Genomic DNA, 27,952 nt, shown 5'->3' on the forward strand with positions numbered 1-27,952 from the left:
ACCGGAAGACGTCCGACTCATCTGCAGTCAGTCTGGGAGCTGTCAGCCGTTTATTTCTGTGTCTCTGGCGCTGGGAGCAACTGATGCGCTCACCGCTGTTAATTTATCCACAGCGGAACAATACTGGGATGAAACTGAACATGTAGAGTATGGTTATCAGGTGTCTGCTTCCAGAACCTTCCTGCCAGAGGACCTTCCGTTCCCGAGCGGCAGACACCGGAGCCGGGCCCGTCGTTTAAACAGCCTGCTAATAACCAGCTAGCCGTAGAGTCCTGCTGTTGACGGTGTCGGTCGTTTTCACTCATCGAATCGGATACATGATTGAATGACAGTAGCTCGCCTATATCCGAACGGTAAGGTTTTTTAATGTGTGCTCGGATTCTGACGTTCGTGAGCCTGCGTTCGCTGTAATAACCTCACCTAGCTAGGGACAGGGGGGCAGTTAGCTACTGGAACTGTCACCTGTCTGCCCCGAACACCACAGCAGTGGGAACGCAGTATTTTCGGGGGTGTTTCGTATTTAATGGTGTGTAAATAATGATGTTAGGACTATATATTTTCCTCCAGCGAACGTTTAGGTACAGTTGTAGTACAGGAAGTACATGAGGCAGTTGAGATAGTACTGTTGTTGTTGTTGTTTTTGACATAAAGTTTGTGTCTCAGGGAGCAGAGTATCTGCTGACACAAGCTAGCTTCTTCTGAATTCTCTACCACAGAACCGCCTCAGTCTAAGTGAAAGTTTCTGCTTCTCAAACCGTTTGGAAAACACGCCTGGAGACGTCTATTGATCTGCCACAGACTGTTTTCACGGCTGTCATTTTGACATGACAGCAGAACAAGCGCAGGTGTGACTAATGACATCAGTTAGTAATGGCTCATATGGTTTTCCAAAACACTTAAATTGTCACCATTGGCGTTATTAGTATCACCCTTCATGCTCTGACAAGTCAGAATGTATGAGCAGGAAAAGTCTGTGGTTGAATCTGATAGAGCACAGCTTACATTTGATCCCCAGATAATACAGGTAGCTCCTAATGTGATGCTAAACTGGCTTAGTATCCACTTTTTTCTCTGAAATCAGTCACTCTGCTATTATTTGTGTCCAGACGTGTTACCCAGGGTTGATGAAGTATTAATTTGACATTAAACCACAAAAAGAAAAGCCTGTGTGATAAAAAATGAACGTGGTACCAAGCAGGAGATTTTAATATTTGTGTCAGAGCTACACTAATAACTTGGTCCAACCTGTTTGTGTGTGACAATATGAGCTTATTACAGTGTTATCCCCGTCAGTGTATATAAAAGCCAATAATAATAGCAGGATATTTGAAGTAATTTAGAACCAGTGTTGCTGTTACATGGTTTGTCCACCACAAGGAGATGGCAAGTTATTTTTGAATCTGCAAAATGTCAGGCTGAGTGCCCATCTGGATCACAATTATCAAAATAAAAATGAAGCTTTATACAAAATGTTTGCCACAATCTAGTTCTGATGGGTTGAAAATCAAGCGCTGAGTTTTCTGTTTGATAGTCTTCGTAGTGAACAATGTTAAGTCGCACTAAAAATGGGATCTCAAAATATTTCAGAAATCACTGAGGTAATTGAAATAATTTTTGTAGTTTAATGAATGTATTCTGTGATCAGTAATGTGAAAAAGTCTCACAATGTGGGTACTATGACAGTGTAGTAATAAAGGGTAAATGTTTTTAGGGTATTAGGTTTTCACACTAACTCTGTAAAAGTTATGTTGCACATACCAGTAAGCTAAACTACATATGAAATAACATATACGAAGGAAAGAAATGTAGCCCGTCTAATAGTATTCATTGATTCAGCTGTAGTATGTCAGCCTGGATGCCACTGTGTCGTCCAGGGAGCAGATCTAACAAAGCCTCTTGTCACCCATGTAGACTCAACAACACCGCGTGCCAACAAGAACCCATTTCATGCTGAGGCTATCATCTATAAATCCCAGACAGACTCGTTCCTCTTCTGCTCCCTGACTGTAGACATATGCTGGCTGGAACATCATTCCTTTAAAATGTTATCTTGAAAGATTGCATTGTAGGAGTGACTCTTCTTCTTCTCCAAACTTTGCAGATTGCTGAGGGAGGAGGAAGACTTTCTATGATTCATTGCATTGGATGTCTTGTTTCATTCCCAAACACATGAAATATATATGGTAATGGATACTCACGTCAGACTTTGCTCCTGCCGATTTATGACTGGCTCTACTAAAATGGCTCAGATCCAGGCTGGTTTTGAATCATAGGCTCAGGCTCTTTGGTTCAAGGTTCTACGTGAAGATAATAAACAGATGTCATGAGCTAAAGTGTGCTCGGGATCTCTGTTAATTTTTGATCTCTTTTCTCCTCTGTTTTCTGTGCTGCAGGTGTGATGTACTTATGCGTGGCTGGTGTCGTACATTAGCTCAATAACCACCCAGGAGAATGAATGCAGAGGAAGTGGAGCTGCTCAGTGACTCCAAGTACAGGAACTATGTGGCAGCTGTGGACAAAGCCCTCAAGAACTTTGAGTACTCCAGTGAGTGGGCAGACCTTATCTCTGCACTGGGCAAACTCAACAAGGTAAGAATCACACAGCCCACAGCTTCACTTACAGTTACAGTTTTATTGTTAATTTATATATAGACTGAATGCATACAACTAGAACATACAAATGTAATTGGTTTATAATTTGAGACAGTGATTCACTTTGAGATTAAACTTTCACCAAATGTAGACACTTTAAAATCCAGGTTAAAAACATTTCTTTTCTCATGCGACTATGCATGAAATCTGCACGATATGGTTTAACTACCTGCACCTCACTGTAATGCTCTTAATGTTTTATGTAAAGCACTTTGAATTGTCTTGGAGATGAAGGGTGCTATACAGATAAACTTGCCTTGCCTTAATTGACTTGTACATATTATAATGGCATTTAATACTTTGCAGGTATGTGGTCAAATTACATAAGTTTAAAATAACAGCGATGCAACTTTTTCATCACTATATATGCAAAAGCATCTATTTTAATCATATTGCTTGTATGAATTATACAGAACAACATTCTAGTTGTTATAGCATCTGTCTGCATCCCAACGTTTGCATCCTGTCTCAGGTTTTGCAGAACAATGCAAAATACCAAGTGGTTCCCAAGAAGCTGACGATAGGCAAACGGCTGGCCCAATGCCTCCACCCTGCCCTGCCCAGTGGCGTCCACCGCAAGGCCTTGGAGACCTATGAGATCATCTTTAAGATCATTGGACCCAAGAGGCTGGCCAAAGACCTCTTTCTTTACAGGTAACACTGCACCACCAGGTTCAAGAGCCTGCAACTTAAGCTCGTCAAAGGTGTCTTAAATGTTAGAATTCAACATCAACCATGTCTTTCTCATCATTGCAGCTCTGGGCTCTTCCCTTTACTCTCCAATGCCGCCATGTCTGTGAAGCCTGTGCTGCTGGGGCTCTATGAGACCTACTATTTGCCCCTGGGAAAGACTCTGAAACCAGGTCTACAGGGGCTGCTGACTGGAGTCCTGCCCGGTCTGGAGGAGGGTTCTGAATACTACGACAGGTAAGAAGAGCAGGAATGGAAATGAAAACACTGCACAGATAACTACTGGGATAGGCCATTAGGAAAAGCATTTTATTGTCTAATATGGAAAGGAATTGATTGCAGTATGAATGATACATGAGATATATGAGTCACTGCGAGATTAATATTTTAGAATGAAAATAACCTCAGACTTCTGTCTCTGCGTGGACTTTTCAAACTTTCTGTTCTTGAGATGATCATGAGAACAATCCACTGAAAAACATCCACAAGTGCTAGAGGGCAGCTAACCAGACTGGAGACTGGAAGCACATTATTCATTTATTTAGCTGATTCACTCATGCAGTTGTTTGTACATCTAATTATGAATGACATCTCGGACATTTGGAAAATTATTCCTCCCACCTGAAGATGACCCTAGATGGCGCTGTAGTTTCAGTTATATTATGCTTTCACAACTGGCTGACAGGAGAATTCCATCATAGGACTTCTACGTAGTGGACTGTTGAACTTGTTTTAATAGGAAAAGCACAGCTGATTAAAGACATCAAATATGTCTTCATTTAATTGATGTGTCTCAGTTATTGAAACCACATGTAGTTAATATTATTAAATAGACCTTTGTTTTTTATGCTTTTACGTGAAAATAGCTGATTTGAAAAACATTTTCTGTGTGTCAGTATGTATGTTATTGTCTTGTATCTCATTTATGTTTATATTATTTTCACTTCTTAAGGGTTTGATACTTGTATATGTAATACTGACCTGATTTTGCTTCTGTCAGATGGCATTACCAGGAAGTTGTATCATTTTTACTACCCCCTAATGCCCATTTCCTGTTACTTTTTACAGTTTCAACAATTAAATTTCACTTGGAGGACATTTAGGTTTCATCATGTCCTAAAAGCTATTCTGAGAAGTTGATTTTACCTTCTTGGACCAATACTTCCAATAACATTTTTAATAGTTTGGCTGTTGTGCATTCAGCAGCCAAACTACATGGTCCTAATTTTACTGCTCTTGACTTTTGATCGATTGTGTCAAATAGTCACGGATTAAATGATGAATCATAAACCACAGCAATTTATCATTTAAATTATAGTTCTGACTGAGAGTAAACCTTTGTTTTGTGTACTGCATCATTTGCAGTGCCAGTGTGGTTGCCGGTGAATGCTGGTGTGTAACTCCTAAAGTTGGTAAATGTGTCCTTTCTGTGTTTCACACAGAACCAACACCTTGTTGGAGAAGGTAGCTGCAGCCGTGGAGCAGTCGGCCTTCTACAGTGCCTTGTGGGGCAGCATCCTGACCAGCCCCGCTGTGCGTCTTCCTGGGGTGTCCTTTGTTTTGCTGCACCTCAACCGCAAGCTCTCCATGGAAGACCAACTCTACGTCATGGGCAGTGACATCGAGCTCATGGTACATAACAGAAAATCCCTCTAAATGTCTGCATGACATTACTTGGTATGAGCATTGCGTGCCCTTCAGCTAATAATAAAATTAAACTCCTGACATTTTCAGTGAGAGTGCTCATTTTAAAAGTATACTGCACTACATTCTTGCAAAATTATTGCTGATGTATTGCTACACAGCAGCAGTGCAAATTTTTGAGTTTCTGTAATTGACATTAGTCTCAGCACGCAATTAAAAACTGTTTAAGAAATCAAAACTAAAGCCTTGTTTTATACAGAAAAGCTAAATAAACAACATCTTCCTCCCTTAAAGTATATGAAATTGTCTTTTGCTAAGATAAATCTTAAGAATGCATTCAGCTCAGCACCTCCTCAGATGAAATGTTTAAATGTCAATAAACCTAAATTAAAGTCATGTTTACTGAAGTAGTGTTTGACACGTCTTTAACCAAGGTAGCGTGATGTGTGTTGAACCAATCAGATCTACTGCCAGCACAGGTTTAGTTAGTCATTGCATTGGTCTGAGTGGGTTGTCAGTGTCATGTTTTATGTAGATTTACTGCTCTAATTAATAATGTGTTTCTGTTGTCACCAGGTGGAGGCAGTCAGTACTTCAGTCCAGGACTCCAGTGTTTTGGTGCAGAGAAGCACCCTGGACCTGATCCTCTTCTGCTTCCCCTTCCATATGAGCCAGGTGTGTGTGAAGTTTGGCTGAATCTGTGTATAAGTGGTGTATAGTTTATGACAACGGTTCATGTGTGTACTAGTCTTTAGACCAAAATATTTAGGAACCTCTGATATATATATATATATATATATATATATATATATATATATATATATATATATATATATATATATATATGCATGTGTGTGATCATTATGAGGCCTCTTTAGCTGCCAGCTTGGTGACTCACGCTGTCTGTTTGTTAAATCCTTCCCCTCAAAATATTTCTGGACCTGTCAGGTCTGCGACACAGCTCCTATTTGATATCTGTAGGCCTCCCCCCACAATCTGTCTGCTAGTGTGTGCTTGTGTGTTTGTATGCATATGTGTGAAAGGGACACAGACACAATCACAGTCACAAATGTTCTGGTCTCTTGTGTTCAGGCGACCCGTCCTGACATGATCCGGATCCTGTCAGCAGCTTTGCATGTGGTTTTAAGAAGAGACATGTCGCTCAACCGCAGACTCTACGCCTGGCTGCTGGGTGCGAAACACACACACAGACACACTACTGACACTGATGTATCAGAGTTCTTCCTCATCATATAATTTGTGGAATATTGTAGAAACAGAGGGGTACTTTCCAAGTTTTCCTTCAAAGGAATTAACAGAATTTGCATTTGGGAAATTACAAGTGTCTCAGGAATTGCTTACTTTACTTATTCATTTAATTGTTGTTTGTCACTACTTTAGCAAAATTATTTAAAGATCTCAAAGTCACTTTGACTAAATATATCAAGACTTATAGACATTTTAAATGTACCGTCACAGGAACCCTGATATGCAAAGCTTTACAAACACATTGCTCTGTTTTGTGACTGCATGCACACTAGATATGTATACGTCATTCCTGTTGTCAATTTTTTTCAGTTCTTTTGATCAAGATGCCAGAGACTTGTGTCTGCTTTGGTCATTGTCTTACTTTATTTTCTCTTGTTTGCAACTAACTGCGGGCGAAAACACTGGTAAGTATCAGCATGGCTAAGAGATGGACACTGAATGAATCAGGCTCACATTTCTAGATCATCAAAATGGATAAGGAACTAATCAGGTCAGGGTCTTCAGTTGAGGTACTCAGTTCAGTGTTTTTATAAATTCATCTAAAAGTCAATATTAAGCCAGGTAGAGTTTTCCTTCCCCAATCAATGATGCGTTGTGGTGTGAATGGTCTCAGTACTACCTATAATTTAGTTGATATTTTATTTAACTATTCAATGATATCGGAGGCTCAGTTTAATTTGGTCAGGCTTCTGTAGCATGAAGCAGTCCAAAACATTTTACTGACATTTTTTACTCATTTAACTGTGCCATGATTGATATATTGGGATTGCTGGCAAAAGCCATTTTGAGTTTTAAAAGAAGGAAAAACAGGATGAACTGTAAAATGTGTCGTCTATACAGCATTGCCAAATCACACAGATTGTTCATCTCAGCAGAGATTCAACCTCCATTTGCTTTCCCTTCATTCTTTGTGCTTCAGAATGCTACATGTACCTTTGAGTGTTTAAGTGATTCTAACTGTGTCTTTCTGTTCTTTAAAGGCTTTGACAACAATGGGGTGATAATAGGCCCCCGCAGCACTCGACAGAGCAACCCAGAGGAGCACGCTAGCCACTACTTCAACACTTTCTCTAAGGACATGCTGGTCCAGGTGAGGTTTCAAGCTAATTGCATATTCAGGTCACCCATGAAAAATAGTTTCTTATGTGTAAAATTGGCTTCAAAAATAATTCCCAACTGATGTCTGTTGAGGCTGGACACGTACGTTTGGTGTGGGGAAGTGTGTGTGTGTGTTGGTTGGAGGTCATTCTAAATTTGGCAGATCTTTTCTGTCTTTTCCTGCTCCACAGTTCATTCATCCTCTTTAATCCTTGTCCTATCACACCTCCTCTCCGGGGTTTGCATATACTGTATGTCCTGCTCTTATTCCCATCAGCCTTTGCTTTGAATACAATTCTCAGTTCTTGTGTAATGTGTCTCCGGCCTTCCTGACACATGAAACATTGTGGTACTCCAGGGGTTGGAACAGTGGGTGCAGTGAATTGCCAGGAGGAGAAGTTTTGTTTTTGAAATATTTTTTGTGGTTTGTTTTTTGGCTCCTCTGTCATTTGCTCAGAGACAGTTATTGGAGCTCCCTCCATAGGGAGAAGGTTGGTACTACGGGGACCGTCTGTTCTATGGTTCAGCCAATTATGTGGCAGACGAAGCGTGAAACACACACAAAAAAGGAATAAATGAAAGGGCATCAATGCAAATATGAAATTACCTCTGCCAAATAAAAAAAAAACTAAATGAAATTCAAAGGAGTGTGCACTCCACCGTGTTACAAGTGACTCTGGAGTTAACAGATATTTTCTGATCTTACTGTAACAGAAGTGTGTGTATGTGTGTCTTGTCTTGTTGTGTTTTCAGGCGATGGTGGGGATCTTGCAGGGCAAAGCCCGAGGTGGAGAAGAGGAGAGCATTCTCATGCATGACCTTAAGCCATTTCGCATCCTGATCAGTCTGCTGGACAAACCAGAACTTGGTAATCAGTGTGTCACTGTGTTGACACCAACAGTCTAGTTAGTGTTGTAAATACAGAATGTGTTATACAAGCAGCCTGTTCCAAAAACTGAATTTGTTCTCTGTGCTTCCCACATACTCTAACCCACACTGTGTCTCTCCAGGGCCAGCCATCCTGGAAGATGTTCTGATCGAGGTGTTTCGGACTCTTCACACACAGTGCCGAACAGAGTTGGACCTCCAAAACCAGAATCCATTCAGCAAAGATCACACACACCTCAGCAGGTCAGTCCAGTCTACTGCTCACCCTTCTGTGTTGACTTGTGATATATAATGCATAAATGGACCACATGAAGACAATTTGGTTGTCACTCTGGCATAAGAGAAGCAAAGCCACCCTAAAAGCCATGCAAGTAGCTGCAGGAGGTCAGACAGGCAAGAGCCGGACAGTGACTGGTGATGTTGTGGAAAAACCGCTGTAAGTCTGAAGACCTTAAAAACACGAAAAACACTTGGCTGGTTGGTGGTAAATTTTAATATTGTACAAAATGGAGAATATCAGAGTTTGTCCAGATTCTGAAAAAAGTGAACGAAACTTTTTTAGTAAAGCAGTGAGCCCACAGCTCTTTTTCCTATGGGTCATTTTTAACTAATTTAATTCATGATATTCTGCCATTTTGTAGAAATCTTTTCACCATATTAGAAACTCAAACTCTACATTCCTTATGTTGACAGAAAAGCTTATACTGTCTGCAGCCCCATTTCCCATAAGTGCCTCTCTGTTTTTAGCCCTGCTCATTAACACACACACACGCACGCACACACGCACGCACACACGCACACACACACACACACACGTGTCACATTACAGCAAGCAGTAGTTAGTTTTAACCTGAAGACATGCAGGCAAATACCAGATGCATAAATATATAAGACAATAATCATGATTGATAATTTACATAGAATTAAATAATAATCTATAAACTCAAAACTACGGTTTATTTTCACAGTGACAGCTGCCTCAGTTTGACTAAAAGCAATTTTGTCAGTGGGATAATACAATCCCATCATGTTAGTCCTCTTGTAAACAGATGCCAAGTCATTCTTAGGTTCACAAATAGTCAGAACAGATTAGCTGAGCACTGTGTAACATAGTACATGAGACAAATACTGTCAAACATGTCCAATATCATTTTTATAATGTTCAGTGAAAAAAAGAAATTGATTAAAAATCAAACAAAAAGATAGGTGTGAGAAAAATTGTATCTGCTTACACAATTCATTCCTCATGTCCAGTTCTATACAGGAGGAGATGGAAAAACATAAATAGCACGATGCTAATTTTCTTTTCTTTCCTAGTAAACTACGAGAGAACAAGAAGACGGCAGAGCTGATTAAAACAGCCAATCTCCTGTTCAACTCATTTGAGCCATACTATATGTGGGACTACATCGCTCGCTGGTTTGAGGAGTGCTGCAGGTCTGTAAATAAAAGTTACCAATAAGCTGTTAACAGAAACGTTAAGATGATAATTATGCAAAAATGATGTCGGATTTTTCTTCTACATGATGAAAAATCTGCTCCTTTTGTTTTGGTACATGGTTGTGTTGAAACACTGCTCTGCTCTCTGGTAGCTGGAGCTTAATGTGTTCTGGGATACTTTTCCATCTCTGCATTATAATCTAACAACAATGTAAAATATTCATCTGTTGCAGGAGGACGGTAACCAGCAGCACACGTCCATCACGCCATGCTGGAAGCTTAGATCCTCCTGAGCTCTCATTGGTGGAGTTCTGTCAACTGGTTGATTTTCTACTGGATATAGTTTCCTTGGTGAGACTCTTTCTTTCTTTCTGACTTTCTGTCTTTCTTTCTGTCTTTGTTTCTGACTTTTTCTTCTCTCTTTGTTTTTGGTCCACTATGACAATCTTTTACTATTAAACTGTATGAAACACTTTTTTATGTGTTCATTTCCTGTCACACTTTCATGCTGTTCTTTTCGCTGTTAATATTTTCTCTCTGTTTCTTTATCTCTTGTAAGTGGTATTCTTGCTCAGATTTTTCCTTTGCTGTCATTTTCTGTCTCTATACTGGGAATGTCACAATACCAGAAATCTGGTAGTCTCTACCAATACTACTGAAGGCATCAAATTCAATGACATAAACAATTACATATCAAAGAATGCATTTCAACATCAACCTTCCTATTAAAAATATCTCCAGCAACACTGAGGTCACATTGTGAGTGATAGCACTTTGTGAATGTTGTGTTTGGAATGTTGCAACAACAATTGTTAACTGTCTAAACCCACAAACAATAGCAATAATGTAGAAGGATACAAATATTTTGATGACTTGTCACATTTGTTCACTGTGGTCTCTGTACAATCAAATGGCTGTCTTTGAGGTGCAAAAATAAGTTTCAGGTGTTTTCTGTGAAATGCTCTGTTTCTACCAGTAGAAGCAGGTGTGTTGCTGCATCTGCAATTCCACGTGTTGTTATTGTTACCTGATATCTCCAGCAGCCACTTCATGTTTTCTGAATTTTGGTACAGACTCGGTACAGAAGCATGGGCTCTTGTGACATCCCTAATCAGCATTGGTGACCCTTTCTTCCTGTTGGAGGTTTTAATTTCCATTCCTTCAGAGAATTCTGTTTTCTCAACAGTTTTCTCTTGGGTTTCTCTACCGCTTCCTTTCTCACCTCTCCTGCAGTCTTTTGTCACCCCAGCTTGGACTTTCAATCTCATTCTCTCACTCCCTCTTGACTCACACACCTCCTTCTTTAATCTATGTTTCCTTCAAGTACCTTCCACAGACATTTACAATTTGACATCCATGTTGTCAGATTTGTCATTCAGTTCAATTTCTGGTTCCAGTCTTGGGATGTTACAGACACCGTTAGGGTGTGTGTGTTCCTCCTGTCTCTTCTGTGTTTGTGTGTTCTATGTGTGCAGTCCCTACACAGGTTTGAAAAGCCTGTGTGTTTATTTCCCTGCCTAAGATATTGTTTGCACCTTCTTAGAGATACCGTATGCTTGTCTGAACTGTATTTCCAATCTGAATGGTTTGGAAATGCCACACTTTTATTACCCTGTCTAAAAGCTTGTGTGTACGTGAGTGTGTGTCTGTGTGTGGGTGTATGGGTGGTTGTGTGTGTGTGTGTGTGTGTGTGTGTGTGTGTGTGTGTGTGTGTGTGTGTGTGTGTGTGTGTGTGTGTGTGTGTGTGTGTGTGTGTGTGTGTGTGTGTGTGTGTGTGTGTGTGTGTGTGTGTGTGTGTGCAAAGTGTTGTGTGGCCTGTGCTCTGCTTGCTCCTGTCTGTTCAACTATCTGCTCTTTCTCCTTGAAGCCTACTAGAAGCATGAGGGTAATCTGCCAGGTAAAGTACTGCTCTTTCCTGCTTTTTCACCTCACCCTGCTTCACTGAGGCTACGATAACATTTCTGCAACGTCCTGCCAACATCCCTCAGGCCATCTTTGTCCCTTCCCTGCTTTGAGTGATCATTTCAGAGCAAGTGACGTGTTATCATATTGTAATGTCAAATAAGAACGTGATCCCGAGGGATAACAACAGTCATTACATGTGGTCAAAACTCACCCCGGCTGTTTGGTGTGGATCTTGTGAAAATGAAATCTCTGCCCAGTGTGTATGTGTCTTTTTGTTTAGCTTGCATGCAGTTACACACTACTGCAGTACTCACATATTTGTACTCCATGATTTATTGCTTATTTTGTCATTTGAGTTTTGTTTTTGTTTCATAAAAATGTGCTTTGCTTGTTGAGTAAAATGTACTTCCATATAGATCCATAAGTCCAATATATTTTATGGTGAAGTTATTTAGAAATACTTGAATTTGGTCTGAGTACACAAAGACTATTTTTTGTTAGTGAAAGACAAAATTTGATTACATTTTTACTTAATTTCTACCTGAAAATAAAGAATGAGAGACGTCTTTGGACAAGTAGTCTCACATAGTGTTTAATAGCTGCAAGTGTGTGCTTAAACCACCTTAGTTCTAAATATAAATCCAAAATGTGTACTTTTACCAAGTGCTCTACAATTGGGACGTGAAAATTCTTATTTGTATCAAAAAAAAAACATAAAATTGGTTCATATGTGTTATGATTACATGCAGTGGTTAAGGGGTTAAGATTTTCTTTTTGACAACCAGATGTAGAAAAGATAAGATAGTTCTACCTGTGGAAGGATATTTAGTAATGTTTTATCAAGAAAGCTGTTACAGTTATTTTAAAGAATCAGCGTCAGGTGTAGCTAACAATTTTAATAACATCGTATCATGTTGACCTCCTTCCACATGCCCAGTAATTGCACTTTTAATTCCTCTACTCAGCATTTTACAACTTTTTCAAAAACTTTTTCAACCTTTCTAGGAGACATACATAGAAATCCAGACAGAGCATCTTCCTCAGCTGCTGTTGCGGATGGTGGCGGCTTTGACCTGTCACCTGCAGGCTCTCGGCCTCGGGGAGCTCACCCACTGCCTTCGACTCTGTTCCAAGATCCTCAGTAAAGTGCAGCCTCCACTAGTGTCCCCACTTGCCCTGCCCTCAGGCCCCCAGCCCCAGGGCCTCTCCACCTCCACTGGCAACCCCTCCAACTCAATAAAGGACAAAAGTAGAGACACAGAAGACAAACGGGTGAGGAAAATGGTTATAAATGTTACATGAAAGTGAAAGCCAATGTTATTTTTGATCTGAACTAGAAACTAGTCAAGAAGTGCCAGTGTTAATGTCTCGTTTTCCTGCTACTAATTTCACGATCAGAGTATCTATGCACCTTAGTTATCAGATAGAGATGACAACTATTCACAAGCACCAAAGCAAAAGCTACTACTATGCCAACCTCTGACTTTGAAAAGCATTTCCAGCTGATAATTCTGTTCTGTCTCTGATCCCTCAGAATCTTTTGAAAAACACGTGGGCCCTGTTGCTGCCATAGACAGATCAAATCCTCTTTTAACCCATCTGACCCACTTCCCCTCCACGTTGTTGCCCAAAAACCCATCAGTTTAGGCTCTGATGGTGTGTCCTGGTCCCTGAACAGGGCCTCTTGTTGCCGCCTGCCAGCCTCCTGGCCTTTACTGCCGTTGGCTGGGTGGCTCTGCCATCCCACACTCCCTCGACACAAGGCATTTGAAGACTTGTTCAGAACAAATGCTTCGTTTGGCTGTCCTGGTCCTCCTGGTCCCTGTCCAACAACCTGGTTGTTTAAGTGAAAGAGGCCAGTGAGGCATGATTTAAAGTTCAGTCTGTCAGTCCCATGCCTGGAGGTGGATAGGGGCAGGATGGATTGAGGAAGACCCGTGAGGGGCAGTAGAGAGGATAAGTAGAAAGACAGAAGATGGTTACCCAACAGCTGAGCCCTTTTTTCTCTCAGGAAGTAGCGGAGTAAACTAGCCTGAGATGCCTCCAGGGTGTGTCGTATCCATCAGAGTGGAAAACATCGTGCATACATCCCCTGAAAACTATAACGCCCCCACCCCCACCCTCAGGGCATATAGGGAATGTTCTAGCTAACGTGCCATCTGAGTCCAGGCTCCAGAATGCACACGCTGCCTCCATCAAAATGTATCCCAGGAAACCCTCAGGCCCCCTAAGGATGACTGTGACAAAGAATTGTAAGAACTTAAATCTGTCAGTCTGTCTGCAGCAGGATGCTGCCTTGGTGTACAGTTGAGTCTGTACACGTCCCTCAGGGCAGAGCCAGCAGCTGTGTACACAGCCTCCCTGTATACAGACCAGTGTACAGAACACAGCATAGTGACAACATTCATTTGCCTAATGAGAGACCTCCACTGTTGCAGTCTAATAGTTCAGCACACAATAAGTGGCTGTTAAATAAAGTAGATGTTTTAACTGAATATATGACAGCCGTGTTCTGGTGTAGGGAATAGGAATAAAGTATGTTATTCTGTGCTGCATTTTCTGAAAGTTTAAAACAGAAAGAGCCGGTAGATTCAATTTAAGATGGATTTTTTTGGGGGGCTGCAAATCAAGGTACTTTATTGTGCAAGTTGCATTTAAAGCATTGTGCAGGAGTTTTGTATATTCAGTACTACCATAAATATTGTGTCGTGCATCAGTCCTTATATACTTATAAACAAAGATAGGGAAAACACGTTGTAATTAATAACTTTAAGATTGCATTCCATTCAGGTTTATCTGTTGGACCTTTGTTTTTGTTGTTAGTATGTAGAGTTTTGTGACATTCCCTCATTTAGTGTAAATGTGATCAGTGCCTTGTACACTAGCAAAGAATAGATGTATAATGTGTCATTATAATGTGAAATGCATAAAATCCTTCCTGTATTTTTAGTTACTGAGCAACATCTGTTTTTTTTTCCTCCTTTGCTGTCTGCACTTTGCTTGATAGATTCTGTCTTCCACTCTGGAGCTTCCTGGCAGTGGGGAGGTGTTTGAGGATGGGGAAAATCCACCCAGCAGTCGCTCCTCTGAAAGCGGCTTCACAGATTTTGTCCAGTACCAAGGAGACGGCGGTGAGGAGACAGAGCGAACCACTCATCCTCACCCTGCACTGAAAACAGGCCGTCGTTCTTCAGGCCAATGTCAGGCCAAGCCTCTGGACAAACCAGTCATGCAGTGCTGCCTGGAGCACTTCCAGCAGTTTCTCTCTCGCCTCATCACCTTGTACATTATCCCTGGGAAAGTGGACAAAGCTGAAAGTCAAAGAGGCGAGATCATGCAGTTAGGGCCCCCAGTTTTAGAGGGCTCCCAGCACCGTGATCATGTGGAGTCCTGCCCAGGATCTGTGATGGTGCAGAGAGAGTGTGTCGCTGCCTTCACTGCTGCCTGCCAGCTCTTCCTAGAATGCTCCAGCTTCCCTGTCTACATCGCAGAAGGCAACCTCAAGTCCTCACCCACACAGGAGGAGCAGTTTGGTAAGCATTAAAATACTAATAAATGAGGGAAATCTCTCTTCCATTAAGTCTGTAGAGGATGCAGACTATTGCTGTTCTTAATCAGCAGAGCTTTTAAGTGTCTGGAGACAAGGAGACTTCGTGGGCATACATACATGCAAGACAATAAACCTTTTGAGTGCAAAATAAATATATAGAATAAATATCTACTGTTTTTTGTCCCTCCTGCTTTCCTCTAGATAATGAGCAGGTCCGGCTGCCAGTGTGGCTGCAGACACTGATGGATGCCTGCTGCCTTGCCAATGACTTCAGCTTGCAGGGCGTCGCCATCTCCCTGCTCATGGACCTGGTGGGACTTACTCAGTCAGTTGCCATGGTGACCGCTGAGAGTGTGGCATCTGGTGGCGGCTCTGAGTCCACTCAGCCCATGAGCCCCAGCCAGGGTCGAGTGGCTGTGGTCATCAGGCCACCACTCACTCAGGGAATCCTGAAGCACATTGCTGACAGGACAGACTTCTTTAAGGTAGACGTCTGATTTCAGGATACAACGGAGCTATTGTTGGTCTTTGTTTTTTGACACTGGTGACCCTGATTAATCTCCAATCTTTTGCTCAGAATGTGGCTCTGATCTTGTGGGACCAACTGAGTGAAGGAACACCTCAGCACCATCAGCGCAGCGTGGAACTCTTCTACCAGCTCCACAACCTGGTTCCTTCTTCAAGCATCTGTGAGGATGTCATCAGCCAGCAACTCATGCACAGGGACAAGGTCAGCATAGTGGACAAAATTACATGAGAGCACACCCACTCACTTTTTTTAGTACTCTTCGTGTATACTAAATACCTTTTTTTTTTTTAAATTTCAGAGAATAAGACTGGAGGCCCATATAAAGTTCTCTGTGCTTTGGCATTTAACACGAGATTTGAACATCACAAAGTCTTCTCCTTTCAGTCGCACCTTTGACAGGTAGGTTTAAATCTTATGAGCACATTAAAATGGAGCTGGTTGATTCAAAATCTCCCTCAGTACTGAAGTTGTGTGCCACTATTGACCGTTTACTTGATTTCTTCAAAATTTTCCTTCATTTTTTAAATCCTCATTATTCTCCTCTCCTCACTTCTTGTCATCTTGCCCCTCAGATCTCTTTTCATCATGCTAGACAGTCTGAGTTATTGGGATCCATGTACCAGTGCTGTTGGTCGCGCTTGGTTAAATCAAGTCCTTCAGAGACATGACATTGCCCGGGTGCTCGAACCTCTCCTCCTCCTGCTGCTCCACCCCAAGACCCACCGAGTCTCTATTCAGAGGGTACAGGCACAGCGGCACTGGGCCCAGGTCTTCCCTGAACCACCTGAACAGGAGCCATCAGACCCCATCTACACCAGAGACTCTGGCTTCTCAGACAGTGAGAAATGACTGTTCACTCAGTTTTTTTCAATTTTGTTGATAATGATGGGGACTCTTTGTGTTGATAACATCTTATGCATCGGTGTTGACACACTAAGTTAACATTTTCCTTTTACCTCTTTCTTTTCATTAGACTTCAGTCAGATCCAGGGTGAAAGGGTTGGACAGGAGGAGCTCCGAGGCTTGGTAATAGGTGACATGGAGCCATTCTGCTTGACTGTCAACCCCCTGAGTGACAGCCTGTCCATACTTAGCCTGAGCAGTGAAAACCTGCAACTGGCTGGTGAATATCAGCCTGCTGACCAGCAGGGGGAGGCCCAAAGCTCAGAGTCCAGCGGTTCTCATTCATCTACAGTGGAAAATGGCAGCTTTGAGGACCCAGAGGGGGTCAACAGCACAGGAAACAGCTCAGACCGACAACCTGGTTCCTCAGATGACTTGTCAGAGGACTCTCTAGAGGAAGTTGTGTCCTGTGTTATAAAAGAGCTCATCGACAGAGTTCTGAATTTAGTAGATGAGGGCTCTCTTGAAATCTCACCTCCACCTGAAAACTGGCCCCAAACAGACTCTGACAGCACTTCCTCAGATACCTCCACTGGTCCCCGTCTCGACTGTGGTCCTCCTCATGGCACCAATCGCCCGACTCTGCCAGAGATGTTAGCTGGAGGCACGTTGGAGTTTCTCTCTGTCACACCAGCTGATTTTTTAGCAGAGGAGCAGCACAAAGAGGGCATCACCCGCCATAGTTCATCACCTTCCATCGTCACATTGCCAGACAGCTCCGATCCAGCCACTCCAGACCACAACCTGCAGGTGGACGATCCTCAGGCCCGCAAACGTAGCCATAGCAGCACCCAGCTCAGCCTTAAAGGGAAGATCATGGAGAGGCTGGCAGACAAATCTCCAGGGACAAAGCCTAAGATCAAGAAGACTAAGAGGAAAGAAGAGGAGAGACTGAGAAAGGCAGCTAATCAAGCTGACAAACTGCGCCCGCCCAGTATCTTCTTCGGAGACAGTCTGGATCTAGAGAACTGGTACAGCTGTGGGGAGGGGGAGGTATCAGAGATTGAAAGTGACACTGGTTCACCCAGTGGGGGCTCTGGAGGGACTGTCGGAGGTGTCACCGTCACAGGACGCAGATCATCGTCTGCACCTCCTCGTTTTAATATCCATCCTCTCTACCAGCATGTCCTGCTCTACCTTCAGCTGTACGACTCCTCTCGGACCCTCCACGCCCTGTCAGCCATCGCAGCCATGCTAAGAGCTGCTCCCTCAGGATTTGTAAGTGCTATCTCCACCACCAGCATCAACAACACCTACACTCCACAGCTCTCTTTGCTCCAAAACCTCCTAGCCCGTCACAGGGTCTCTGTCATGGGCAAAGACTTTTACTGCCCGATCCCCCAGGACTCCCATTCCCATTCATTTCGCAGTGCCATGTACCTGGAGATCATCATTTCGCTTTGTCTCTACTTCCTACGTAGCTATTACTCTGCCCATCTGTCAGCAGGCTCTCAGGACTTGGCAGGGAACCGGGCCATGCAGCTGACCAGTGTGGAGGTCTTAACTCTCCTTTTCAGTGAGCTAGCCAAAGTCACAGGGGGCTCAGCGAAGGGCTTTGCTAGTTTCATCAGCGATGTCCTCTCTAAGTGCAAAGTTCAGAAGGTGGTTCTTCATTGCCTCCTCTCTTCCATATTCAGCGCCCAGAAATGGCACGAGCAGCGGGTGGCAGGGGTCAACGTGAACACAGTGGAGGAAGGTCTCTCAGAGGACAGTGTTATCAACCTCTCAGAGGACCAGATAGACAGCTGTAGCGCCGTTCAATCCCAGCTGCTCAGACTGTTGCAGAGTCTAGTTGTTCTTGAGCACAGGGTCCTGGTACCAGCTGATGAAGGAGGGGAAGGAGGACCTGTCGGATCAGGGGCAGGAGGCGGAGGGACAGGAGGCAGTGCTGGGACAGGTTTTGAGATCCTTGGTGGGGAAGTGGAACATGTCAACCCTCAGCAGCCAATGACATCACTGCAGTACCTCCACGGACAGCCTATCACAGCACAGGGTATGTTCCTGTGTGCAGTGATCAGGGCCCTGCATCAGCACCATGCATGTAAGATGCATCCCCAGTGGATCGGACTCATCACAGCCACCCTGCCTTACATGGGGAGAGTGCTGAGGAGGGTGGTGGCCTCAGTCACTCTGCAGCTGTGCAGGAACCTGGATCATCTTCTCCAGCAGTACCGCTATGAAACTGGGATATCTGACACAAGGTATTAATGTCTGCATAGATCTTATACCAGCAACATAATGCAAGTAGAGGCTTGGTCACCAGATGGCACCCTTGACACTGATGAAATTGCTCATTTGTACACAATTCTTCATCCTGATATTCTAAGTATGCTAAATGTGTTAGCTATTTTTGTGTTGAAATGTTGAACAATGTTAATTAAGAATATGTGTTCTGTAAATGAAATACTCTCCGTGTATCTTGTAGACCCCAGTGGTTGGCTCTCTGCATCCCTCCTGACCTGATCCTGACTGTGCTGGAGGGGGTGACAGCCATCATCCATTACTGCCTTCTGGATCCCACTTCCCAGTACCACCAGGTGAGGGCGGCATGCACCAAGATTATTACAACCTTTTCAAATCTTAGTCAACATTTGCTCCCTTTTCATACTTATATGAAACAGTTCTAAATGAATTTATCTTTTGTTATATTCTAGACATACATATCCCTATTTGATACATTACTAAGGATGATTTCTACTACTATTATTATTATTATTATTATTATTATTATTATTATTATTATTAATTTTTTTATTTCTTTATGCTTACCAGTATACCACTACTGAATATCTTGTTGCATCTTCTGCTGTTCAGTTACAAGTGAGTGTTGACCAGAAGCACCTGGCTGAGGCTCGTTCAGGCATCTTGTCCATCCTCCACACCATCATGTCTTCTGTCACCCTGCTGTGGAGCGTCCTCCACCAGGCTGACAGTTCCGAGAAGCCAGCTGCTGCCTCTGCTGCCTCCACTTCCAACATCAACCTTGGCTCCACAAAGGTACATCAGGCAATACATATGTTCATGGCTGTTCCATCAAAGACTCTATAGTATATTATAATTCAAATTTAGCCGACATGGTTAAACTGCTCAAACACGTGAACTTATGTCCTAACAACTTAATAAAAACAATAAGAAAAGTGTCTTTGATACTAACACTGGCTGTGCCCATTTTCACCTCCAGAAAAGAACATGGGATAAGTTCCGATTGTTTTTTAGGACATACCCCAATGAGGGGGAGCTGTACCATGAAGCAAGCTCAGCTTATTCCTATTCTATTTTTATTTGGCTGATTAACACATGGCTGTGTTGACTCTGGGTTTACCTGCCCAGCTCCAATCACAATCATTATAAAGAGGCAGTTTTGTGAATTAAAAGCGACATCGATAGAACCATAACTGAAGTACTTAGTATGAGCTGAGATGATGTTGTGATACTTATGTGTAAATGTGGTTTGACTAAAGGCTAAGTGATATTTCAGAGGGTGTAGCTGTAATTAGAAAGTGAAGATACACCAGAAAATAAAATTAGATTTGAAATAAGGCTAAGAATTCAAATAGATGCTGGGATGATTATAAGGGACATGTAGAGTGAGTATATATGTAATATTTATTCTAATTCAAAAAATTTAACTGTTGGTGCCTCATCCCTTTAATTAAAGGCAACAGAGGTTTTAGCTTTTATTTCCAGTTGTTGTTAAGACTCCTTTCATTATTTTGAGATGAATATCAAAGCATTGACACTGTCAGAATTATGAAGGAGAGAATCTTTGCGCACATAAAATATATCAGTATGTTGGTATTTAGTGTGATAAATTTTCCCTTGTTTTGTTTGAAGCTCTGTTACACATAAACAGCCTGAAACGGCAAACAGATTTAACTGATCTATTAAAGGATCTCTTGCTCTCTATTAAATATGACTTTATTGTAAACTCCTGTATCCTGTGAAGGTACTACAGGAATCATAGCTCTGTGTTTTCAGTGATCTGACAGGTCAGTAGTTTGGCTGTTAACATGTGGAACAGGTTAGCCTTGTAGCACTAGTGACTATTGTTAAAAGTGAGCCAGCTTGATGCTGATAAACTCTTGAGTTAGAAAGCTGGATAACAGTCTAATCCCGCTTTCTGTTACAATCCCCATGAACTTGGTGTGCGCAGCGTACAAGAGAAATTGGAAAACAGTCCCAGAACTCACCTGAGAATGTGGCCAGTTTGACTCAATAACTCCATGAAAAATCATTTAAATACTGACCACATCAAAACAGTAGAGTTTCATTACTGGTGGTGAAGGACTTTTTCTCCTCAAATTATAGCTCTGTGTATTTTTTCTGAAGGTGGGTGGAAATGTGGAAATGGAATTTTTACTGAGATAATACGGTGATTTTCATTCTGCATTGAGCATAATTTGTAATCATTACGGGGTCCGTGTCCCTGGAGGAGGAATAATTAAAGGCTTAATAACTTACCTGACTTATTTTTGCAGCAAACGTCCGTTCCGTGCGCCTTTCAGACAAGCAGTTATATTGTACATTAGAGCAGCACAGTGTTGATAAAATGTTGTTTGACGGTTTATTTGTGTCACTTAATTTGATAAATGCAGGTGTTTGGATGTAATGTATTTCTGAAAATGAAATGTCTTCTCAGAACAGTTGGACGTGAAACTGTGATTTACTTTTTGCATGAAGTGTTCGTCTGGTTAGCTATAGCGTTTTTCTGTCTAATCTCACTTCCTTGCTGACATTGGTTTTACAGAACCTCCGTCAGCAGATCCTGGAGCTGCTGGGTCCGATCTCCATGAACCACGGTGCTCATTTCATGGCAGCAATAGCCTACGTTTGGAATGAGAGGAAACAGGTCAAGACTCCAGTCAGAAATAAGGTATATTAAAAAAATAAAAAGTCCATCCATGATTTCTATGTTTATGTCTGTTATTATCTTGATGCCTGCATTACAAACTACTGAAATCATTTTTTATTTACATGTTCTATGTAGTAGTAAACAGCAAAGTTTAGTCATTTATATGAGCAAACTGAAGTAAAATCTCTCATTTCTGTTTGCTACCTTGCTATCTTTGCTTTCTAGTGATTTTCAAACTTCAGTATGTCTCAGGCTGAGTGCAGTTTCTCCCATTGGATATTCATTACAGTTGTCTTTCAGGTGATTCCTATCGCCAGTGAAGAGCAGCTGCTGCTGGTTGAGCTGGTTCGTTCGGTGAGCGCCATGCGCACTGAGACGGTAATGCAGACTGTTAAAGAGGTCCTGAAACAGCCGCCTGCCATTGCAAGAGACAAGGTGGGTGTTCAAGTGTTTGTTGCTCACGTCTCTGAACTTAAATCATTTCATCTTTATTTTTTTCCCTCAGTATAAAACAGTGAAGAGCTGACAGATTTTCTGCCAGTGTATAATATCATCACAGATTTGGCTGGTCACACAACACAAGCACTGGGTTTTAATTTTTGCATTAGAGCAGCAGAACTGGAACACACTTATTAATTAATAATAATGAGGACTATTACCAGAAATATATTTTCATTGTTTTGAATTCAGTCCCTTCGGTTGTATTTTGTGTGTTTCATGAGTTCTTTGACTGTTTTAATTAAAGTCTGTATTTTTCCACTGCTCCACAGAAGCACCTCTCATTGGAGGTTTGCATGCTGCAATTCTTCTACGCTTATGTCCAGAGGTGAGTACACTGCTTCCCAACATCAGCACATATTTAGACTGCGTATTGTTAATATTTACTGCACAGATACCAATATTGCTTTCTGCAAAGGTCCCACTTGTACAGAGCCTTATAACCAGTAAAACGTTTTTGCTGTTATGATTGTACCTCTCTCTTAGGATCCCTGTTTCCAGTTTAGTTGATAGTTGGCCGTCTCTGCTGGCGCTGCTGAAGGACTCAGTACAGTTAGGCCTGCCTGCCCCTGGACAGTTTCTCATTCTGGGGTTGGTTTCTCTTCTTTCTCTCCTCTTCATTGACATGTTTATCCTCCCAGCATGTTGGGGAATTGCTTGTATATACACACTTAAAGCTGTCAGTCTATGAATATTAACAGGTTTGATTCCTTGTGGGTCTGAATAAATCAGCCTTACTAGACCTTCCACGTTGACTCCTTAAACTTACTTAACACAGGTCTTCCTTTATTTTTCTTTTCTAGAGTTCTGAATGAATTTATCTTGAAGAACCCTAATTTGGAGAGTAAGAAGGACCAGCGAGAGCTGCAGGTACTTACTGACATTACAAGCCACTGTGACTCCTATTCAGCTCTTCACTGTTTCCATTAAGTCTTACATTTATACTGTGTGTGTATCATAGATTATTGTGCTAATTTCAATGATAATTTACTTTAGATTCATAAAGTTGACCAGAGTAAAATGATCACATTGAGTATGACATCTTATTAAATTTGTGTTTGTCTATTCAGGATGTGACCCATAAAGTGGTGGAGGCCATCGGGACAATAGCAGGCTCCTCTTTGGAGCAAACCACGTGGCTGAGGAGAAACCTGGAGGTGAAGGCTTCTCCTCAGATAGTTGTGGATGGTACCAACCTCGAAGCTGATGTTGAAGGTGGGCTGCTTGCACACATTTACTGCTTGAACCTTATAAGCACATTGGAAAAAGTGCTAAGACTGAAAGCTGTGCCACTGAATAATGTTGTAAATAAGCTTGTTTGAAACTAAATTCACCTTATCTAGGACAAATTATGGGCTCAGCAGCTAACATGAATGGTTTACTGCATGCTCAGTTATTCATGGCAAATTTTGTTACCTTGTATTCACAAATAGAGAGCTGTCTGATTTCAGTGTCAGGTATTAATACAATTCGACTAAAAAGTCCTGTTTCAGTCTAAATTTTAGATGCTAAATGTAAGTGTGGCTAATGCAAAGCAGAGCGCTTAGATCCTGCTGTTCACTCATGCTAGCAGCTCTTAAAAAGCATGTGAATACATTTTGGATGCTTCAGCATGGCAGTATTCTAATCTGCTGTTTGGTGTGTGTTTATAGATTTAATGCTCACAGTGATGGAGGCCTCCAGCTTCACTCCATCAGTGTACAGCGTTCATGCCCTCACGCTGCTGGCCGAGGTAAAACAGTCATCTGTCTGTGACTCAACCCTTTCTGCTCAACTGCTGTTTTGCAGTGATTTTTATTGTTCATCTTGATTATGTCTAAAGCTGCTGTCACTCACATTTACCAGCTATGTTTAGGCCTATTGCGTTCCAGCACAACAATACAGTACAATAACACACTGCAGCTGAGCTCCTGAGAGCTGATTTATGACCACCTCCCTGCCTCCTCAGGCATTATTATTGAACCAATAAATCCCTCTGTCGTGTTTAGTTGTGCTGTGGAAGAAGTGGACAATTTAAATAGCTGATGACCTCCTTCCATCTTGGCTGTTGTAGCTCAGTGTGTGACTAACTGTACAGATGTTGCCTGTGCTTCACTAATGTTGTAACTAATAGATCAGTTAGTTAATTCAAGGCAGGATATTGATATATGCTGCAGAACGGTTTGGGAAACTCCAGATTGGTGCAGTAGTGTTGTACTGTTATTTAATAACTCAGTATTTAAAGATGAATCTCTTTTTTAATAATGGGACTCAGTGTTGCCGTGTTCACTGAAACCACATGATATAAGTCAGACATAATGAACATTGATTTATTTGTCAGGTTCTGGCTCATCTGTTGGACATGGTGTTCTACAGTGACGAGAAGGAGAAGGTCATCCCACTGCTGGTTAATATCATGCACTATGTAGTGCCCTACCTCCGCAACCACAGGTGTGGATGAGCCTCTTGGTATTTTTTTACACAAACAACTATGTTATGTATGGTTTTTCATTCCAAAAAGATAACTATGAAAGTAAACCATATTAAAATGGCAAGTAAATAGAAAAATAGAATTTTTTTTTTATTTTAGGAGGATATTAATTGAAACTGCCAAGTATTAAAATGAGTTAAAGGCACACTCTTTCCTGTCTGTCCTGGCAGTGCTCATAATGCCCCCAGCTACCGGGCCTGCATCCAACTGCTGAGCAGTCTGAGTGGATACCAGTACACTCGGCGGGCCTGGAAGAAGGAGGCCTTCGACCTCTTCATGGACCACACCTTCTTCCAGATGGACTCCTCCTGCGTCAGCCAGTGAGTAGGAGAAGAAACTTGAGGATTTAGAGTTCCGACTAGGAGATTGTAGATGCATCTTTTTCTTTCCAACAACAGGTCCATATTATTTCAACTTCCAAAAATATCATGTCTGTTGGAGTTATTCACATATTGTGTTTTGTATGGAAAGAAATTCTGAGCAGTTATAGTACCTACCTTTATTTATTCACTTCATTTTTCTGGGCTGTTTGTTTAACCACAACACATTTACAGCCAAAAACTCAACCATAAAGTGTTGTCAAATGAAAAGCTTGGATAGTAATGCATTTTTTAAAATGTGATATTATACATCTACATGGAAAGAAGTAGGACTATGTGTTTCCTGTCAGTTTTAAGGGGCATACAGTACAGTATACTGTAGGGGTGTCTGCCCTGTGTTGAAAAGGCACTGTGCTGTACTACAGTTTAGGCCAAACCATAAGTACATTTTGTTAAAGTTTTCTATTAAGTTCACCTAAATTTGGTTCATATTTTTGCCAGATACTCGAGGGCTGTGTTTTTTAAATTTGTCTCTTTATGTTACTGGACTATTGCTGCAACAATATTTTTTGAATTTTTCAGCTGGAGAGCAATCATTGACCACCTGATGACTCATGACAAGACCACATTCAGAGACCTCATGAGTAAGCTTTTAGATTCCTTTCCTTAATAGAGTCTCATTTCTATCTAGGTGTAGATGTATTAGCAGTGGGAGCAGTCACAGACCATTTATCAGATATTCTTTACGAACTGACACTCAGAGGGCACTCAGTCTTTTAGCCTTTCTGTATCTAATCTCAGGCAGAATTAATCCTGCATCCTGCAAAGTCCTGTGATCACTGTGGACTGCTAGTTCCACTTAGATTCGGTCTGTCACCTACTCAAATGCAAAATGCCCATGTGATATCTGTAGGCATTGTGTCAGGATGAGTAAAAATGTCTGTGTGTGTTTCCCTGTAGCCCGGGTGGCTGTAGCCCAGAGCAGCTCTCTGAGTTTGTTCACCAACAGAGATGCTGAGCTGGAGCAGAGGGCCATGCTGCTCAAACGCTTGGCTTTTACCATCTACAGCAGTGAAGTCGACCAGTACCAGAAATACCTGCCAGACATACAAGGTAAACGCACACATGTGCCAGGATTCCACACAGACACGCAGCATCAGTTAACACCTTTAATTTTAAAGACTGTTCACCACAGAAATCAGCATGAAGATTAAGCTTAGTTCAGGTGTTGGGAAGGTTGGTGGAGGTTCTGCTCAGTAACTGCTGATAGATTAGGAAGTTTTCCAGTATGGCAGCAACAGATGATAATACTAGTCACCTGAAATCTCTACATTACTTATTCATACTGACAGCTGAAGTTCTTAGCTGTATTCCACCATGCATGTGTTACCATGTTAATCAGATAGTTCCATGTGTCTGTTCAGAGCGTCTGGTGGAGAGCCTGCGTCTGCCTCAGGTGCCCATCCTTCATGCTCAGGTGTTCCTGTTCTTCAGAGTGCTGCTGCTGCGCATGTCTCCTCAGCACCTCACCTCTCTGTGGCCCACCATGATCACTGAGCTGGTGAGTTTCACTCTTTCTCTTTCTTACTCTGTCTTCATTCACACACTCATTCATACGCTTGTGCGTTGGTTTCCCTGTAGGTTCAGGTGTTCCTACTGATGGAGCAGGAGCTAACAGCAGACGAGGACATATCAAGGTACATGATCTGGTGAAATAACAAACACAAATAGTAAACAATTCCCTCCTGGCTTCCTTTAAAGATTTATTCTCTGTGTTCATCTCTAGAACGTCAGGGCCGTCTGTGGCTGGCTTGGAGACCACTTATTCTGGAGGGAACGGCTTCTCCACCTCCTACAACAGCCAGCGCTGGCTCAACCTCTATCTCTCTGCCTGCAAGCTCCTGGATCTGGCCCTGGCCCTGCCTCCTGAGAGCCTGCCTCAGTTCCAAATGTCAGTACAGACAAACATGGGTCAGAATAGGCTTTGCATGAAAGAGGGTTAAGTCAGAGAAAAAGTAATCACTACTAATAATAATGATTAAAAATGTAAACGGGTGTGTGTGTTACATTTTTTGCAATGGATGACCGCAGCACGGATCGTTAGTGATAACAGTTTTAAGAAGAATCACTCGGTTGCAGTGTGCAGATATCACTTTTCTAAGGCTTTGGTGGCTTGTTAAATATTGTAGATGGTGTTCTTTCTAATTGAGTTCTGCCTCATTACAGGTACCGCTGGGCCTTCATACCAGAGGCTTCAGACGATTCAGGGTTGGAAGTGAGACGTCAGGGAACTCATCAGAGAGAGTTTAAGCCCTACGTGGTCCGACTGGTCAAACTACTGAGGAAACGAGCCAAGGTATCTCACCCTCCTTCTGTCTAACTAAAGGTTATTAAATTATGGAGACAAATGACTGCGTTTAACAAAGAACATGTTCAGGGAAACGCTCATGAAAGAACACTTTTTCTTAAGTTGTCCCTCATTTAATTTACCGGCAGGATGGATAATGAATTTACTACTTGAGTAATTAACTTTTTGTTCCCTCCCTTTCATAGAAAAACCCAGAGGAGGACTGCTCCACTCGAACTCTGTCCTGGGAGCCGGGCCACCTAATGCTGACCCTCTACGTTATCCGCAGCATGGAGCAGCTGCTGCCCTTCTTCAACCTGCTCAGCCAGGTGTTCAACAGTAAGGCCAGCAGCCGCTCAGGTCCTGCCTACACCCACAACCACACAGACTCCTCCTTCCCCGGCCACAAGGAGGGCCACAAACTGGAGAGCCAGAAAGTCTTCTGGAGTCGAGCTCGACAGAACATCGAGGAGATGGTGGAGAAAGACTTTCTAGAGGGCCTCATCAAGACGTGAGAATACAGCAAGGGCAGGGACAGGATTATCACATAACTGATCAACACTAGTGAAAAACCTCAATCTGTACATCAAAGAACATTAACAGGGATTATAACGGGGGAAAATAGTTTGTACATTTTTTTTGTATTTATAATGATTATTTTACTTTTCAAAAGCTACTGTATTTAATTTTACTTATTTGTATATATGAAGCAGCTTTGATGACTTTTAACATTTCATGTGATTCCTTCAGGACAAGGTGAAGATGCTGTGCCATTCCATATTGATGTGACTTAATAAATAAAGATTTCTAACGGGAGGGTTACATGGCTTCTGTCACTCTCTTAATGACATTTAAAAAGCACTTGGTCTATGTTGCTGTCATACATTCTAATAGAAC

At 42.1% G+C, this 27,952-nt stretch overlaps 1 protein-coding gene across 5 annotated transcripts; it reads left to right on the forward strand.

Moving 5' to 3' along the window:
* On the forward strand, positions 1–27,877 carry dop1a (DOP1 leucine zipper like protein A). Of its 5 annotated transcripts, XM_035953256.2 has the most exons (39): positions 1–353; positions 2,102–2,183; positions 2,394–2,589; positions 3,125–3,306; positions 3,409–3,579; positions 4,785–4,974; positions 5,563–5,661; positions 6,079–6,178; positions 7,236–7,345; positions 8,107–8,221; positions 8,364–8,484; positions 9,559–9,678; positions 9,915–10,032; positions 11,549–11,578; positions 12,592–12,858; positions 14,594–15,119; positions 15,338–15,621; positions 15,714–15,866; positions 15,964–16,064; positions 16,238–16,503; positions 16,639–18,769; positions 18,994–19,105; positions 19,383–19,565; positions 21,316–21,441; positions 21,721–21,855; positions 22,191–22,246; positions 22,405–22,509; positions 22,722–22,788; positions 22,989–23,133; positions 23,571–23,650; positions 24,239–24,348; positions 24,559–24,708; positions 25,291–25,352; positions 25,669–25,821; positions 26,133–26,269; positions 26,350–26,405; positions 26,495–26,659; positions 26,935–27,064; positions 27,262–27,877. In XM_035953256.2, the coding sequence occupies exons 3-39, from the start codon at positions 2,452–2,454 to the stop codon at positions 27,568–27,570; spliced, it is 7,503 nt and encodes a 2,500-aa protein (XP_035809149.2). In that variant the 5' UTR covers positions 1–353; positions 2,102–2,183; positions 2,394–2,451; the 3' UTR covers positions 27,571–27,877. The 5 variants fall into 5 exon arrangements, 4 of the variants coding, with proteins under 4 accessions (XP_035809149.2, XP_023136891.2, XP_023136892.2 ...); XM_023281123.3 differs by lacking the exon at positions 2,102–2,183; XM_023281124.3 differs by lacking the exon at positions 2,102–2,183 and having other exon boundaries at positions 7,263–7,345.
* Positions 27,878–27,952: the final 75 nt, after the last annotated feature.

This window comes from Amphiprion ocellaris, chromosome 9 (assembly GCF_022539595.1).
Source record: "Amphiprion ocellaris isolate individual 3 ecotype Okinawa chromosome 9, ASM2253959v1, whole genome shotgun sequence".
NCBI lineage: Eukaryota > Metazoa > Chordata > Actinopteri > Pomacentridae > Amphiprion > Amphiprion ocellaris.